At 47.7% G+C, this 17,877-nt stretch overlaps 1 protein-coding gene across 1 annotated transcript in view; it reads right to left on the reverse strand.

Annotated features, from left to right (window-relative positions):
* Positions 1-353: 353 nt before the first annotated feature.
* The window catches only part of LOC147116093 (vigilin-like), a 97,136-nt gene continuing 79,612 nt past the window's right edge, over positions 354-17,877 (reverse strand). The window contains exons 25-28 of the mRNA XM_085990815.1: positions 14,589-14,768; positions 5,636-5,752; positions 4,729-4,857; positions 354-3,626 (exon numbers count right to left, since the gene is read on the reverse strand). Of these exons, the coding sequence (XP_085846941.1) occupies positions 3,537-3,626; positions 4,729-4,857; positions 5,636-5,752; positions 14,589-14,768 (516 nt within the window). The 3' untranslated portion in view covers positions 354-3,536. The remainder of the gene's footprint in view (positions 3,627-4,728; positions 4,858-5,635; positions 5,753-14,588; positions 14,769-17,877) is intronic.

Below are 17,877 nucleotides of genomic sequence, written 5' to 3' on the forward strand. Positions count from 1 at the left end.
GGATACAGATCAGCCATGATCTAATTGGCAGAACAGGCTCAAGGGGCTGAGTGGCCTACACTTGTTTCTATGATGTGGCTGTAGCAATAGTAGAATCAACCTCAATCTACCCTGGTGATTATTACCAGCTCAAAAACGACAACTACTTCATAACCCATATGTTGCTTAGTAACTGCTCTATCCAATGTTTTGTTGCCAAAACACAGTCTACATTGGTGGATATCCTTTGTTCTATCCATGTCAACTGCCAAGACCACACAAGCAAACCGGATGAATGATAATTTCACACATTGTAGTAGCTAGTCTTTACACAGGCTTCGCAAAAAAAACCCCACAGGTGAATAGTCCAGAAACACTAGTTATTCAATTTTTTATTTTGGATTTATAAAATTCCAGTGTCATCCATATCTCCTGTACATTTGCATATCTCCATTCAGAGTTAAGGCCAATGGGTCTTACATGGAAACTGCTTGTTCTTTGTATTGCATCAACATGGAAGACTTGAACAGGTGTGAGCAGTGAAAACAGGCCTGTTTCTCAAATCCTTCATTAACTATAATATCAACAGGGCAGGGGTCAATAGCAGACAAGAAAAATGGCATTGGAACACTGATGGTTTGAACAAAAGGACAAATAAAAAGGACATGGTACCTACAGCTTGGACATTGACTTTGAAAGTAAGCTGAACCTATATTGTGCCATCAGGCTGGCAACACTGGCTGAGCTGTGTTCCGTTGGAGAATGTGGTACCAAATATGCACACTGGTGATCTTGGTACATTATTTCCACTTTGTCCTCTACATTAGGGGAAAGTCAGCCTTCAGCTAGCGTTCTCAGCCTGTGCCAGGGAAAGGAATTGCACACTGAAGCCCTGAGAAGATTAGCAAGTTGTTTCAAAAGAAAAGCCATTTTTCACCCCAGGAAATCAAATTATTATTGAACAGAAATCTACAAATTTTGTTTAAATCTGCAAGGTGCAAACTCCACAGGCGTGCAAGTACACAAGTGTAGTCCCACCTCGGGTTTAAAGTGCCAACAAAGAGACTAAAAAAAGATAGCCAGGTTCTGAGAGAGGCAGTACGTCCCTACACATAAGGGGCCACTAATCTAACGCAGTTACCCATTCAGAAACCACTTAATTACTGCTACGTCTCCAGGCAAATTGTAGGAAAACAGCCTGATAACGGCTGTCAACCGGATCAGAACCTAATCAAACCAGTTTTTTTTTTTGGGTGGGGGGCAGTAAAGGGTACAAGGGGAAAAAAAGGCTGAATTTTTCTCTTCTGGTTTACACGTGTGACAGGAATGCTCAGCAAACTCGGCGACTTTCAATTGATTACAAATCAATTTAGTACCAGTATTCAGCAAGATTAAAAAGATAGGTTCCCTCCAAAATCAGAACCAGCTAAGGTTAAGAATCAAGAGAAATTCACAGCGACGTGACTGGGTTTTCCATTAGGTCGACAGAAACCACACTGAAAAATGACTTGGAAACAAAAGTCTGAAAATAAAATGGCTTCAACTCTCTGGGCTGCAGGTCCTGAGGCAAAAGTCTCTTTCATAGTGAAGTGAGACTGCGGGGAACCAGTGACAACAGGGAGAAGTTAAAATCAAAAGAGATGACCTCATTTCCAATACCTTAGTGTTTTTGTCAAGTTTTTTTTTCTTTTTAGATTTCAGCAAGTTCAGTTTCTCAAACCATCCAACCCTAAAGGACGACTAACTCATTCTATCCCCATTTCCCCCACCCCATAAAGGTAGTAAGGACCCAGTCGCTGGGAAGTGGCATTACTGATGGTGGGTGAGACCCAAGCTATAACAGAAGATGCACTTCCCTTTCACAGGCCATGCAGTCTGCTCTCCGCTCCCCACCCCTGTCTTGTACCCAACCTTTTGGGTACACTGTACTGTGCAAGAGGGTTGGCCAAGCTGTGCGTGGATTAACCGAGTGCACGCTTTGTTAGGAATTTACCGGCCAGACAGTGTTGGCCCAGAACCTGTAGTGTTGGCGGGGGAATTGCACAGCTTCCCCCCTTCTTACTGTTTTGACTTGCGCAGTCCTTACCTGCATGAGAAAACAAATTCCACTTTAGGACGGGAGAGATTCCCTTTCCCCTTTAAGATACTGTTTACATCAAAATACAAGTAGGCGGTATATTTTTGTACATTGACATTAGAATGTACATTCTATAATTTAGCCTCTCCCAAGCTCTTTGGAATTGATGCACTGACTGGCCCTAAGTCAATATCATGTATGTGAGATATGTATAATATATACACATGCACAAAACTCTGATAATTTAGTGCCTTTTCTGTACACGGAAACTGTTCAGAAACACTAAGTAAAGCCAAGGGTAAACAAACATATGTCATTCTAATTTGTCTCAGGTTTTCTCAACGGAACCAAAATTTCTTATTAAAAGAAAATCTGCATTATGAAAGATAAGTTTAGGAAGAAATAAACCCACCACTTCAGGGGTCTTTGCAATAGGAGCAGGCTGCAAGTTTGAGGCCTCACCCTTCATGATAGCTCATCAGTCACTGCCCTGGCTTTGTGCCGTTTGCAAACGGCAAGTCAGCCAATGAGTCTTTGGCTGTGGGACAATTTAAGAGAATCCATTTGGCTTATTTCTGCATTTTTTTAATCCCCTCAGCGCTCATCTGCTGTTGGCCCTGTTATGGTAAGTAGAGCTCCATTTACACTTTGTGCTTAGGGGTTTGTTCAGGGCCTCATTTTTGGACAAAGCGATATCACTGTGTGCACAATGGCCTATCCCCGAGGATGGGAGGAAGCAACAAAGAGGCCATGAATGTTGAGTGACCCTGGAACAATGGGCTACCACAGGGTCTACTTGATCGGGAGGAACATGGCCAATTTAGGATTCAGGTTTTAGTTTAAAGGGGGTCAGTCTACGTCAGTTTTGTGTGCTGTGGTTTAGTTGGGATTGCCGATCAGATCCCCAGCCTTGTTCCAAGCACAGGTGTCAAAATGGGCTTAGGGCGTCATGGCAACTGGCAGCTGAAGGGTTAAAGCGATTGCACTCTACCAGGAAAACTGCAAAGGCAGGCAAAAGGATGCTGGCTCCAGGGGCAAACAGGAGACCACAACCCCATGCAGTCTTTGCTTCAAATCCCTGCAAATGTCGATTCGACTCTGAAATAAACTGCGGACCAAGTTGTGTCTCTAGTGTGGAGTCTGGATAAAAGTTACAATTTGGGCCGCTGCATGTGAAACAGGTTAGCAATTAAAAGTCAGCGCCGGGCTGTTTCCAAATTGAGTTGTGTTTGTCAGGGTATGTGGAATGCCGTGGGGGGTTTAAGAGCACGCGATTGCGTGGTTATAAATGAGGCTCACGAGTACTGTATGACCTTCAATCACGGCGTTTTGTGTTTTTGGAAACGATTGTGACACAGGAAGTAGTTTTTGCTATGCTAATTATTTGCTAGGCTGCTGAATTGGAATCAAACAGGAAGCACATCTTGGCAGCCCAGCAGTATGGGGGAGGTGGGGCAGGAGGAGTGGAGCTTCTTCCAGCTCAGAACCTCTTCGGTCCCCATGGTGAAGTCTTTGGAGCAACCGGAGCACCAAAACTCGGGAAATCTTCAGAGCTACTCATATCCGGAGCCTGGGGAGATTAAGAATTCAAGTTACTTAGCAATTCAGAAAGAAAATAAATGACATCAAATTTCCCCAAAGTAAATCAAAGCACAAACGTGATTATATTCCAATTATAAACTGGTGATTTGAAAAATTCAACGCAGGTTCAAATCAAAGACTAGAGGAGGTTTCCTCTTTTGGACAGGCACATAGTGGGTAAGACACGGCGCCTTCATCTTTGAAACTTGAGATTTTCTACACACTGTCTGAAAATCTAGCCCCTGGTTTCAAACCTGGCCCAGTTGGAGATGGAGGCTAAGGATTTAGAAGGCTCCCCCGAGGAGTCAGTGGGTATTGCATGGTGTGGAACTGAGCCATAAACACACACCAAGAGGATCTCAAGTTTAAAAAAACCCAAAATACAAAAAGTTAATCTGAGCCAAGAAAGCACTACAACTGGCCAACCTCCATGTCAGGGAATGTAGAGAGAATCACCCAGGCTCATGCGCCACATCACGTCATCTGCTCCCACTGAGTGTGTGGATATTGATGCTGAGATGGTCACCCTACAGGTGAGCACCATGCTAAGATGCCAGGTTCTTGCATGAAGAATGGCCAGGTGGACACGATTGTCGTGAGCCAGACTCCTGTGGAACTGGTCAAGCACAAGTCACCGCATTCAGGAGAGGAGGAAAGAAAATTGTGAGCGCGCGAAAAAATGAGAAACCTCAGTACTTGGCAGGAACTGGGCTGGATAGCAATCCAATAATCCGCTGTTGGCTCAACTGATTTCCACGTTCAGACTTAAATATCTCAATTGTTGAAAACTAGCAAATACGCTTCTTTTAAAAATAAAATGTTCTTTTCCCTCATCCTCTGGGTCTTAGTCCACATAATGCCCATTTCCAGGTTGACAGAGACAGGCTGCACCTCGATCTACTGTCAGAATGCATGCAAGAGCTGCTTTGGGGCCAAGGCTGTCGCTATATATGCTGAAATGGAAATTATATTAATGTATTCCAGTAACCCTACATGGACTGCCAGGACACGCGAGCTCAAAACAGGCACAGCCCTTTGCATGCCTGTGTACTCGCAGTTATACGAGATGGCTGACCGTGAAGGTTCCTTACCTTTTCCGTGCTGCTAGTCCATGGAGCATCTCTCACCACAAAGCCCTTGGAGGAGGCTTTCGGTTCATCCATGCGCGATGCTGGCTTCATGTACGCCTGCATTGCCTCATTCTCAACAACATCCGACATCTGAAGGGACAGAAAGCATTTTGCACATGAGCGAAAGCTACCTGGACACTCACAATGGCGAAATCGCACACTCAAAATCCTGTAGTCAAACAGCAACAGCTGACTTTTATTGGATGTCAAATCTTCTCCTACTGAAGTTGAGTTTGTTGTCCAATTCAACACATTTACAGCTTGTAACGTTTATTTACATTCCTTATAAAAGGGGCTGTACAAATAATTAGGAGAACTGACTGCTTAATCCAACTGATTCTGGCTCTCCCCACTGCAGTGATGGATGCTGCAATGAAACCGTTTGCCACTTGAATTGTACACTGCCTGCTAAACTGAAGTCAGGTTCAGTGGGCTCATGCAACTCCAGTCTAATCATCGAACAACAACAACTTGCATTTATATAGCACCTTTAATGTAGTAAAACATCCCACGGTGCTTCACAGGAGCGTTATCAAACAAAATTTGACACCGAGCCACATAAGGAGATATTAGGTCTGGTGACCAAAAGGTTTGCTCAAAGAGATAGGTGTTAAAGAGCATTTTAAAAGGAAGAGACAGAGGAGGAGAGGTTTAGGGAGGGAATTCCAGAGCCTAGACAGCTGAAGTCACGGCCCCCAATGGTAGGGTGATGAAAATCGGGGATGCCCAAGAGGCCAGAGTTGGAGGGGCGCAGAGTTCCCTGAATGAAGACTGGTTTCAATACTGTAGCAAGTCGTTGGAAGGTCTGTTGCTAAATGGAATGTATTGCTCTGTACTGGCTGAGCAGCAACACTCAATTGGTACTTACATATTCCTCTTCCAGGTTCAGGAGATGGTCGATAGCCTCATCCACATTCTCAGGCAGACCAGTCACAGTGACACGGTCCAGATCCTCTGCCCCAGACTGAGGGAAACGGATATCAACCTTCATCACAACAAAAGACAAATTGTGTGAATTACCCATATTCGGAAAGTGCCTGCGAGAATACCAGGTAAGATCCCAGTGAGGGGCATTAAAACTTGTTAAAGAGACAGAACACAGAAAGAGCAATCATTTATTTACAGTAAGCTTTTCGGAGAGTTAAACAGATTGAGGTTTTGCTTCCAGTTCTCTAGTGATACTGCTTCAGTAGTGTGGACCTATGCCATCATATCCCTCTCTTTCTTCCTTCCCCCAATTGGCAAAACTCCAGATCCCTACACACCTCTGTTCTCCTCACCCAACTTCGATTTAGGGTCTGTGCCTACCCCTCTACGGCTCAGGAACGCCTGTTTGCTCGGCAACCCTCACTCCTCAACAGAAAGAGCCTTGGCTTGGTGATAACCCTACCCAGTCTCACTGCAGATCTGAAACAGGTATAGATGGGTGCCCTAAAGCAATAACAAGCTGAGTAATCAGCAGTCAGGGTGAGCGGACTGGGATTGGATAATGGGGATCGAATTTCTGGCTGAGCTCTGGGTTAACATATTCAGTGTTTAAATGATGATTAACTGCACCATCAAGTCACTGCCCCTTTAACCATGCTCTTGCAGGCACGTGTCCTTTGTTTTCCCATTTTTCACTCCTGTTGGTGAACAATCTGTGGGCAGGCTTGATAAGCTTGTATGAAAAACCTTTGATAACAATCCACTTATTGCACAAATTCCAAAATGTAGTTTCATAGAAACATAGAAGATAGGAGCAGGAGTAGGCCATTCGGCCCCTCGAGCCTGCTCCGCCAATCAATGCGATCATGGCTGATCATCCAAATTCAGTACCCGGTCCCTGCTTTCTCCCCATACCCCTTAGAAATATATCCAACTCCTTGAATATATTTAATGAATTGGCCTCTACTGCCTTCTGTGGTAGAGAATTCCACAGGTTCAACACTCTCTGGGTGAAGAAATTCCTCCTCATTTCTGTCCGAAATGGCCTACCCCTTATCCTTAGACTGTGACCCCTGGTTCTGGACTCCCCGACCATCGGGAACATCCTTCCTGCATCTAGTCTGTCCAGTCCTGTCAGAATTTTATAAGTTTCAATGAGATCCCCTATCATTCTTCTAAACTCCAGCGAGTACAAGCCCAATCGACCCAATCTCTCCTCATACGTCATTCCTGCCATCCCAGGTATCAGCCTGGTGAATCTTCGCTGAACTCCTTCCATGGCAAGAACATCCTTCCTCAGATAAGGTGACCAGAACTGCACACAATACTCAAGGTGTGGTCTCCCCAACTGCAGCAAGACATCCTTGTTCCTATACTCAAACCCTCTCGCTACGAAGGCCAACATACCATTTGCCTTCTTAACCGCCTGCTGCACCTGCATGCTTACCTTCAGCGACTGGTGCACAAGGACACCCAGGTCTCGTTGCACTTCCCCTTCTCCCAATCTATTGCCATTCAGATAATAATCTGCCTTCCTGTTTTTGCCACCGAAGTGGATAACCTCACATTTATCCACATTATATTGCATCTGCCATGCTTCTGCCCAATCACCCAACCTGTCCAAATCATCCTGGAGTTTCTCGGCATCCTCCTCACACACTCCCACACAGCTTTGTGTCGTCTGCAAATTTGGAGAGATTACATCTAGTTCCCTTGTCTAGATCATTAATATATATTGTGATTAGCTGGGGTCCAAGGACCGATCCCTGCGGTACCCCACTAGTCACTGCCTGCCACTCGGAAAACGACCCGTTTATGCCAACTCTGCTTTCTGTCTGCCAACCAGTTCTCTATCCAAGTCAATACCTTGCCCCCAATCCCATGTGCCTTAACTTTACACGCTAATCTCTTATGTGGGACCTTATCGAAAGCCTTCTGAAAGTCCAAATACACCACATCCACTGGTTCTCCCTTATCTATTCTACCAGTCACATCCTCAAAAAATTCCAGTAGATTGGTCAAGCATGTTTACCTTTTGTAAATGCATGTTGACTTTGTCCGATCCTGTCACTGTTTTCCAAGTGCTCTGCTATTACATCTTTTATAATGGACTCTCATTTTCCCCCACTACCGATGTCAGGCTTACCGGTCTGTAATTCCCCGTTTTCTCTCTACCACCTTTTTTGAATAGTGGGGTAACATTAGCTACCCTCCAATCCATGGGTACTGTTCCAGATTCCATCGAATGTTGGAAGATGATCAACAATGCATCCACTACCCTAGGATGTAGATTATCAGGCCCTGGGGATTTATCGGCCTTCAATCCCATCAATTTCCCGAACACCATTTCCCTACAAATACTGATTTCTTTCAGTTCCTCCAATTCATCAGACCCCATGTTCCCCGACATCTCTGGGAGGTTATTTGTGTCCTCCTTTGTGAAGACAGAACCAAAATATGTATTTAATTGGTCTGCCATTTCTTTGTTCCCCATTATAAATTCCCCTGATTCTGACTGCAAGGGACCTATGCTTGACTTCACCAATCTTTTTCTCTTCACATATCTATAAAAGCTTTTACAGTCAGTTATTATGTTCCCTGCAAGCTTACTCTCATATTCTATTTTCCCTTTCTTAATTAATCCCTTTGTCCTCCTTTGTTGAATCCTAAACTGCTCCCAATCCTCAGGTTTACTGCTTTTTCTGGCCAATTTATATGTCCTCTCCTTGGATCTTAGGCTATCCCTAATTTCCCTTGTTAGCCATGGTTGAGTCACCTTTTTTGTTTTATATTTATGCCAAACTGGGATGAACAAATTTTGTAGTTCATCCATGCGGTCTTTGAATGTTTGCCATTGCCTATCCACCGTCAACCCTTTGAGTGACATTCCCCAATCAATCCTACCCAACTTGCGCCTCAGACCATCGTAGTTTCCTTTATTTAAATTCAGGACCCTAGTCTCTGAGTCGACTACTTCATTCTCCATCTTAATGAAGAATTCTATCATATTATGATCACTCCGACCCAAGGGGCCTCGTACAACAAGATTGCTAATTAATCCTTTCTCGTTACATAATACCCAGTCTAAGATGGCCTGATCTCTGGTTGGTTCCTCGACATATTGGTCCAGGAAACCATCCCGTATACACTCCAGGAATTCCTCCTCCACAGTATTGTTACTAATTTGGTTAGCCCAATTTATATGTAGATTGAAGTCACCCATGATGACTGCTGTGCCCTTATTGCACGCTTCTCTAATTTCCCTTTTAATGCCATCCCCAACCTCCGCATTACTGTTTGGAGGTCTATATACCACTCCCACTAACGTTTTCTGCCCCTTGGTATTTCTCAGTTCTACCCATACAGATTCCACATCATCAGAGCAAATATCCTTCCTTACAATTGTGTTAATCCCCTCTTTAACCAGCAATGCTACCCTACCTCCCTTTCCTTTTTGCCCATCTTTCCTGAATATTGAATACCCCTGGATGTTGAGTTCCCAGCCTTGGCCACCCTGAAGCCATGTTTCCGTAATCCCAATCAAATCATATTCGTTTACCTCTATTTGCGCAGCTAATTCATCCACCTTATTACGAATGCTCCTCGCATTAAGACACAAAGCCTTCAGGCGTGTTTTTTTAACGCTCTTAGACCTATTAGAATTATTATTTACTGTGGCCAGGTTTGATTTAAACCGTTGATTTTTCTGACTGCCACTTTTGTTTTTCTCCATCCTATCTTTTGTTATCCTCGTTTCCCTTTCCTCTGTCCCCCTGCTCAGGTTCCCAACCCCCTGCCATTTTAGTTTAAACCCTCCCCCAGAGCACTAGCAAACACTCCCCCTAGGACATCGGTCCCGGCCCTGCCCAGGTGCAAACCGTCCAGTTTGAACTGGTCCCACCTCCCCCAGAACCAGTTCCAATGTCCCAGGAATTTGAATCCCTCCCCCTCGCACCATTCCTCTAGCCACCTATTCATCTGAAATATCCTTCTATATTCCTACTCTGACTAGCACGTGGCACTGGTAGCAATCCTGAGAATACTACCGTTGAGGTCCTATTTTTTAATTTACCTAACTCCCTATATTCAACTTTTAGGACTTCATCCAGTGGGAGGATAGAGGATTGGGAAAACTTTAAAAGACAGCAAAAAATAACAAAAAGATTGATTAAGAAAGGGAAGATAGATTATGAAAGTAAATTAGCAAAAAATATAAAAACAGATAGTAAGAGTTTTTATAGTTATATAAAAAGAAAAAGGGTGGCTAAAGTAAATGTTGGTCCCTTAGAGGATGAGACCGGGAAATTAATGGTGGGAAATATGGAGATGGCAAAAACACTGAATGAATATTTTACATCAGTCTTTACAGTAGAAGACACTAAGAATATCCCAACACTGGACAAACAGGGGGCTAAAGGGGGGGGGGGGGGGGGAGGAGCTAAACACGATCAAAATCACTAAGGAAGTGGTACTCGGTAAAATAATGGGACTCAAGGCGGATAAATCCCCTGGACCTGATGGCTTACATCCTAGGGTCTTGAGGGAAGTGGCGGTAGGGATTGTGGATGCATTGGTAATAATTTTCCAAAACTCCCTGGACTCGGCAAAGGTCCCGGCAGACTGGAAAACTGCTAATGTAACACCCTCATTTAAAAAGGGCAGTAGACAGAAGGCTGGAAACTATAGACCGGTTAACCTAACATCTGTGGTAGGTAAAATTTTGGAGTCCATTATTAAGGAGACAGTAACAGGACATTTGGATAATCATAATTTAATAGGACAAAGTCAGCATGGTTTTATGAAGGGGAAGTCATGTTTGACAAATTTGCTGGAGTTCTTTGAGGAAGTAACATATCGGGTGGATAAAGGGGCACCAGTGGACGTAGTGTATTTAGACTTCCAAAAGGCATTTGACAAGGTGCCACACAAAAGATTATTGCTTAAGATAAAAAAATTACGGGATTGGGGGTAATATTCTGGCATGGATAGAGGATTGGCTATCTAACAGAAGGCAGAGAGTTGGGATAAATGGTTCATTCTCAGACTGGCAATCAGTAACTAGTGGTGTTCCGCAGGGGTCAGTGCTGGGTCCCCAACTCTTTACAATCTATATTAACGATTTGGAGGAGGGGACCGAGTGTAACATATCAAAGTTTGCAGATGATACCAAGATGGGAGGGAAAGTAGTGAGTGAGGAGGACATAAAAAACCTGCAAGGGGACATAGACAGGCTAAGTAAGTGGGCAGAGATTTGGCAGATGGAATACAATACTGGAAAGTGTGAGGTTATGCACTTTGGCAGGAAAAATCGTAGAGCAAGTTATTATCTTAATAGCAAGAAACTGGAAAGTACTGAAGTACAAAGGGATCTGGGGGTCCTGGTGCACGCAACTCAAAAGGTTAGTATGCAGGTGCAGCAAGTGATTAAGAAGGCCAATGGAATGTTGGCTTTCATTGCTAGGGGGATAGAATATAAAAATAGGGGAGGTATTGCTTCAGTTGTACAAGGTATTGGTGAGGCCGCACCTGGAATACTGCATACAGTTTTGGTGTCCATACTTAAGAATGTACTGACTCGAGAGCAAGTATGTCCTAAGAAGGTTCACTCGGTTAATCCCGGGGATGAGGGGATGGACATATGAGGAGAGGTTGAGTAGATTGGGACTCTACTCATTGGAGTTCAGAAGAATGAGAGGCGATCTTATTGAAACATATAAGATTGTGAAGGGGTTGGATCGGGTGGATGCGGGGAGGATGTTCCCGATGATGGGTGAAACTAGAACTAGGGGGCATAGTCTTAGAATAAGGGGCTGCTCTTTCAAAACTGAGATGAGGAGGAACTACTTCACTCAGAGGGTGGTAGGTCCATGGAATATGCTGCCCCAAAAAGCTGTCGAAGCTACATCATTACATAAATTTAAAACAGAAATAGACAGTTTCCTAGAAGAAAAGGGAATTAAGGGTTACGGGGAGCGGGCAGGAATTTGGACATGAGTTTAGGTGCGGATCGGTCATGGCCCTGTGGGTAGCGGAGCGGGCCCAGGGGCCGTGTAGCCTGATCCTGCTTCGTGTGTCTAATTCTGTTAGATTCAGGAGATAGTCCTGTCATAGTGGATTGGCGGATAGGATCAGATCAGCCATGATCTTATTGAATGGCGGAGCAGGCTCGAGGGGCCAATTGGCCTACTCCTGCTCCTATTTCTTATGTTCTTATGAAATTTTCAATTGACCCCAGCCTCAACAGCTTTTTGGGGGGAAGAGTTTTTCAGATTTCCACTAACCTTTGTCACAAGTAAATAGGGTGGGAGGAGGCTCATGTGGAGCATAAGCTCCGGCATAGACCTATTGGGCCGAATGGCCTGTTTCTGTTTCTGCAAATTCTATGCAAGACCAACCAATCATCTCTTCCTGGTGTTTCAGCCTCCCGCAGTAATTAAATATTAGTTGACTGTGAATCATTCTTTTTTGTGGATTTGAATTGTTATGTTCTCTTCCCTACTCCCTCTCTTGCGCTCTCTCTAGGCCACATACCAACAGCACTCTAGAGGGCAAGGGTACAAGATCCTCCCGGACATGTGCCAAGTGTCTGAGGCTGAATCTCCCACCGCCGCACCCATTTTCCCTCCAACCTACAGGAAAGCATCTTGTGCCCTCTAGATACTTCCCCAAAGTAGCTAACACTCAGTCTGAACTGGGCAGAGTTTCAGATCAAACTTGTGTTCCCTCTTGTGTGACTAGTATATGCTCCAACAGGCAGTGCCATCCGCCTGCTTTGTCTGCAAACTAAATGGACCAAGTAGTGAATGAGAATGGGGAACCAGAGTACCGATTGTGGCAATGTTCCCATCCATTCCAAGCATGAGTTCACCACTTTCCAAAGGCAATAGTTGGGACTGATGTACTTTTGCAATGCTGAAGAGTGGAAGAGGCTCTTAACAAACGTTTACCACACATTAGCTGCTGACGCTTCCACCTCACCAACTTTTCAGGCATCGTTGATGGGCATTGGCCATCTGCCCTAGGTGCATTGTTGATGGGCATTGGACATCTACCCTAGGTGCATTGTTGATGGGCATTGGCCATCTACCCTAGGTGCATTGTTGATGGGCATTGGCCATCTACCCTAGGTGCATTGTTGATGGGCATTGGCCATCTACCCTAGGTGCATCGTTGATGGGCATTGGTCATCTACCCTAGGTGCATGTCTGTTGTGTGCATTTGCTGGTGGCTTTAGCCACACCAGCAGGAATCACAGAAATTATTGAAACATATAAGATTGTGAAGGGGTCGGATCAGGTGGATGCGGGGAAGATGTTCCCGATGATGGGTGAAACTAGAACTAGGGGGCATAGTCTTAGAATAAGGGGCTGCTCTTTCAAAACTGAGATGAGGAGGAACTACTTCACTCAGAGGGTGGTAGGTCCATGGAATATGCTGCCCCAAAAAGCTGTAGAAGCTACATTACATAAATTTAAAACAGAAATAGACAGTTTCCTAGAAGTAAAGGGAATTAAGGGTTACGGGGAGCGGGCAGGAATTTGGACACGAGTCTAGGTTCGGACCGGTCATGGCCCGGTGGGTAGCGGAGCGGGCCCAGGGGCCGTGTAGCCTGATCCTGCTCCTATTTCGTGTGTCTAATTCTGTTAGATTCAGGAGATGGTTCTGTGATAGTGGATTGGCGGTTAGGATCAGATCAGCCATGACCTTATGGAATGGCGGAGCAGGCTCGAGGGGCCGATTGGCCTACTCCTGCTCCTATTTCTTATGTTACCTATATCATTGGTACCTATATGTACCACGACAACTGGCTGTTCACCCTTCCCTTCCAAAATGTTCTGCAGTCGCTCCGAGACATCCTTGACCCTTGCACCAGGGAGGCAACACACCATCCTGGAGTCTCGTTTGCGGCCGCAGAAACGCCCATCTATTCTCCTTACAATAGAATCCCCTATTACTATAGCTCTACCCCTCTTTTTCCTCCCGTCCTGTGCAGCAGAGCCATCCCTGGTGCCAGGAAGTTGGCTGCTGCTGCCTTACCCTGGTAAGTCATCCCCCCCATCAGTATTCAAAGCGGTATATCTGTTTGAGAGGGGGATGGCCACAGGGGACCCCTGCACTACCTGCCTGCGCCGAGTACTCAGTCTGTTGGTCACCCCTTCCCTTTCTGCCTGTACAACCTTTGCCTGCGGTGTGACCAACTGCTCAAATGTGATATCCATGACGTAGCTTCTCACGTACGCAGTACTGACTCCATTTAATCTCACAACAGAGGCTGCCAACCATCAGAATTATTTGCGTCATTCACCCGCACCTCCATTTTCACTCCTTCTCTCCTGAAAAGCACTGACTCATATGATCATATGGAAAATGACAGGAAAAGGTTATCCGGTCCATCAAGTCTGCCCTATTCAGACATTGTGCAACCTCATACACCACATCCTCTAGGTTCCAGTCACACACCACATCCCCCAGGCATGCCCCGCAATCCCCCCGGGCACGCCCCGCAATCCCCCAGGCTCCAGTCACACACTGCAATCACTGTCTCCCAGTCACACACTGCTTTGATGCCGGATCCTCAGCCAAGTTCCCATGTTTCATGCGTGACCCTTGACAGGAAGTGCTCGGATGGCATCTGATCATGACAATGGAATATGGGGGTATCACAGCTCAGTCTGATGCAGTCTTCATCCATACGAGCATACTATCCAGCACCAGCCACTGGACGGTGATCAGAAGCAGGAACCATTGCTGCCAAAGTCCAAGGGAGTTGCAAACAGTGCTTTTTTCTCAGGATACTCCCCTTTCTTGTTTTGCCCTCAGCCTAAGGTTGATTTTGGCCTCAGGTGTAGAATCATGTGTAATCACTCGATGTAGAATGCAGCAGACCAGCTCACCTTGAAGTCCTCCATGATCTTACGGATGGCTTTCCCACGGGCACCAATAATACGGGCGTGGACTCTGTGGTTGAGAGTAATGTCCTCGGATACCATCTCCTCCAGCTCAGTCACAATTTTCATGATGGCTTCCTTGGCAGTTTCTGTATTTTTCTCGTACCCAGTGATAGTTATCTGATCCTAAAGCAGAGAAACGTGCAGAAGTTAGCAATAGATCGACTGCGTCTGTGCACCATAGCGTGGCACAATGTCTCCATTGCCTAGCATGGCCACACAGCATCACCTTTCCCTCCACTTGCCAACATAAAGATTACCGTAACAAGGTGTCCTCACTCCAGTCAGCAGTGAGCTGCAGTGTCCACCTTCCCCATAACGTAGGCAGAGATGGGTCACCATGCTCCCTCCAACATGGACTTCAATGTTACATAGAATTAATAGCACAGAAACAGGCCATTTGGCCCAACTGGTCTATGCCGGCGTTTATGCTCCACACGAGCCTCTTCCCACCCTATTTCATCTCATGGCATCAGCATATCCTTCTATTCCGTTCTCACTTATGTACTTCTATTGCTTCCCCTCCACCAAGAAGGACACTAGAGATGTCCCCCTCGTGGTGCAGGTATCTGCTGCCATTATTATTTAAATAAAGTGATCTCCCCTTCAGAGGATCAGAGGCCTACACTTAAACTGTGCCGGGCGTCAGAGGGAGGGCCCTGTCCCCAAACTGTGCCAGGGGTCAGAGGGAGGCCCCGTACCCAAACTGTGCCAGGGGTCAGAGGGAGGCCCCGTACCCAAACTGTGCCAGGGGTCAGAGGGAGGCCCCGTACTCAAACTGTGCAAAAGACCAGACGGAGGGCCCCGTACCCAAACTCTGCAGAGGACCAGACGGAGGGCCCCGTACCCAAACTGCACCAAGGGTCAGGGGCTGTACCCAAACTGTGCTGGGGGTCAGAGGGAGAGAGGCCTGCTGTACCCAAACTGTGCTGGGGTCAGAGGGAGAGTGGCCTGCTGTACACAAACTGTGCGGGGGTCAGAGGGAGAGAGGCCTGCTGTACCCAAACTGTGTCAGGGGTCAGAGGGAGAGAGGCCTGCTGTACCCAAACTGTGTCAGGGGTCAGAGGGAGAGAGGCTTGGGGTCAGAGGAAAAGAGAGGCCTGCTGTACACAAACTGTGCGGGGGTCAGAGGGAGAGAGGCCTGCTGTACCCAAACTGTGTCAGGGGTCAGAGGGAGAGAGGCTTGGGGTCAGAGGAAAAGAGAGGCCTGCCGTACCCAAACTGTGCTGGGGTCAGAGGGAGAGAGGCCTGCTGTACCCAAACTGTGTCAGGGGTCAGAGGAGAGAGGCCTGCTGTACCCAAACTGTGCTGGGGTCAGAGGGAGAGAGGCCTGCTGCACCCAAGCTGTGTCCGGGGGGGGGGCGGTCAGAGGGAGAAAGGCCTGCTGTACCCAAACTGTGTCAGGGGGGTTCAGAGGGAGAGAGGCCTGCTGTACCCAAACTGTGTCATGGGGGGTCAGACGGAGAGAGGCCTGCTGTGCCCAAACTGTGCTGGGGTCAGAGGGAGAGAGGCCTGCTGCGCCCAAACTGTGTCGGGGGGGGGGGGGGGGTCAGAGGGAGAGAGGCCTGCTGTACCCAAACTGTGTCAGGGGGGGTCAGAGGGAGAGAGGCCTGCTGCACCCAAACTGTGTCGGGGGGGGGGGGGGGGGGGGGGGGGGCGGGGTCAGAAGGAGAGAGGCCTGCTGTACCCAAACTGTGTCAGGGGGGGTCAGACGGAGAAAGGCCTGCTGTACCCAAACTGTGCTGGGGTCAGAGGGAGAGAGGCCAGCTATACCCAAACTGTGTCAGGGGGGGTCAGAGGGAGAGAGGCCTGCTGTACCCAAACTGTGTCAGGGGTCAGAGGGAGAGAGGCCTGCTGTACCCAAACTGTGTCGGGGGTTCAGAGGGAGAGAGGCCTGCTGTACCCAAACTGTGCTGGGGTCGGAGAGAGAGAGGCCTGCTGTACCCAAACTGTGTCAGGGGTCAGAGGGAGAGAGGCCTGCTGTACCCAAAATGTGTCAGGGGTCAGAGGGAGAGAGGGCTGCTGTACCCAAACTGTGTCAGGGGTCAGAGGGGAGAGGCCTGCTGTACCCAAACTGTGCTGGGGTCAGAGAGAGCAGGCCTGCTGTACCCAAACTGTGTCGGGGGGTCAGAGGGAGAGAGGCCTGCTGTACCCAAACTGTGCTGGGGTCAGAGGGAGAGAGGCCTGCTGTACCCAAACTGTGCTGGGGTCAGAGAGAGCAGGCCTGCTGTACCCAAACTGTGCTGGGGTCAGAGGGAGAGAGGCCTGCTGTACCTAAACTGTGCTGGGGTCAGAGGGAGAGAGGCCTGCTGTACCCAAACTGTGTCAGGGGTCAGAGGGAGAGAGGCCTGCTGTACCCAAACTGTGTCAGGGCTCAGAGGGGAAGAGAGGCTGTTGTACCCAAACTGTGCTGGGGTCAGAGGGAGAGAGGCCTGCTGTACCCAAACTGTGTCAGGGGTCAGAGGGGAAGAGAGGCTGTTGTACCCAAACTGTGCTGGGGTCAGACGGAGAGAGGCCTGCTGTACCCAAACTGTGCTGGGATCAGAGGGAGAGAGGCCTGCTGTACCCAAACTGTGTCAGGGGTCAGAGGGAGAGAGGCCTGCTGTACCCAAACTATGTCAGGGTCAGAGGGAGAGAGGCCTGCTGTACCCAAACTATGTCAGGGTCAGAGGGAGAGAGGCCTGCTGTACCCAAACTGTGTCAGGGGTCAGAGGGAGAGAGGCCTGCTGTACCCAATCTGTGTCGGGGTCAGAGGAAGAGAGGCCTGCTGTACCCAAACTGTGCTGGGGTCAGAGGGAGAGAGGCCTGCTGTACCCAAACTGTGCTGGGGTCAGAGAGAGAGAGGCCTGCTGTACCCAAACTGTGTCAGGGGTCAGAGGGAGAGAGGCCTGCTGTACCCAAACTGTGTCAGGGGGAATCAGAGGGAGAGAGGCCTGCTGTACCCAAACTGTGTCGGGGTCAGAGGGAGAGAGGCTGTTGTACCCAAACTGTGCTGGGGTCAGAGGGAGAGAGGCCTGCTGTACCCAAACTGTGTCAGGGGTCAGAGGGAGAGAGGCCTGCTGTACCCAAACTGGGCTGGGGTCGGAGAGAGAGAGGCCTGCTGTACCCAAACTGTGTCAGGGGTCAGAGGGGAGAGGCCTGCTGTACCCAAACTGTGCCAGGGGGAATCAGAGGGAGAGAGGCCTGCTGTACCCAAACTGTGCTGGGGTCAGAGAGAGCAGGCCTGCTGTACCCA

Source organism: Somniosus microcephalus, chromosome 6 (assembly GCF_052327205.1).
Source record: "Somniosus microcephalus isolate GS21.2 chromosome 6, FLI_Smic_1.0, whole genome shotgun sequence".
Taxonomy (NCBI): Eukaryota; Metazoa; Chordata; class Chondrichthyes; order Squaliformes; family Somniosidae; genus Somniosus; species Somniosus microcephalus.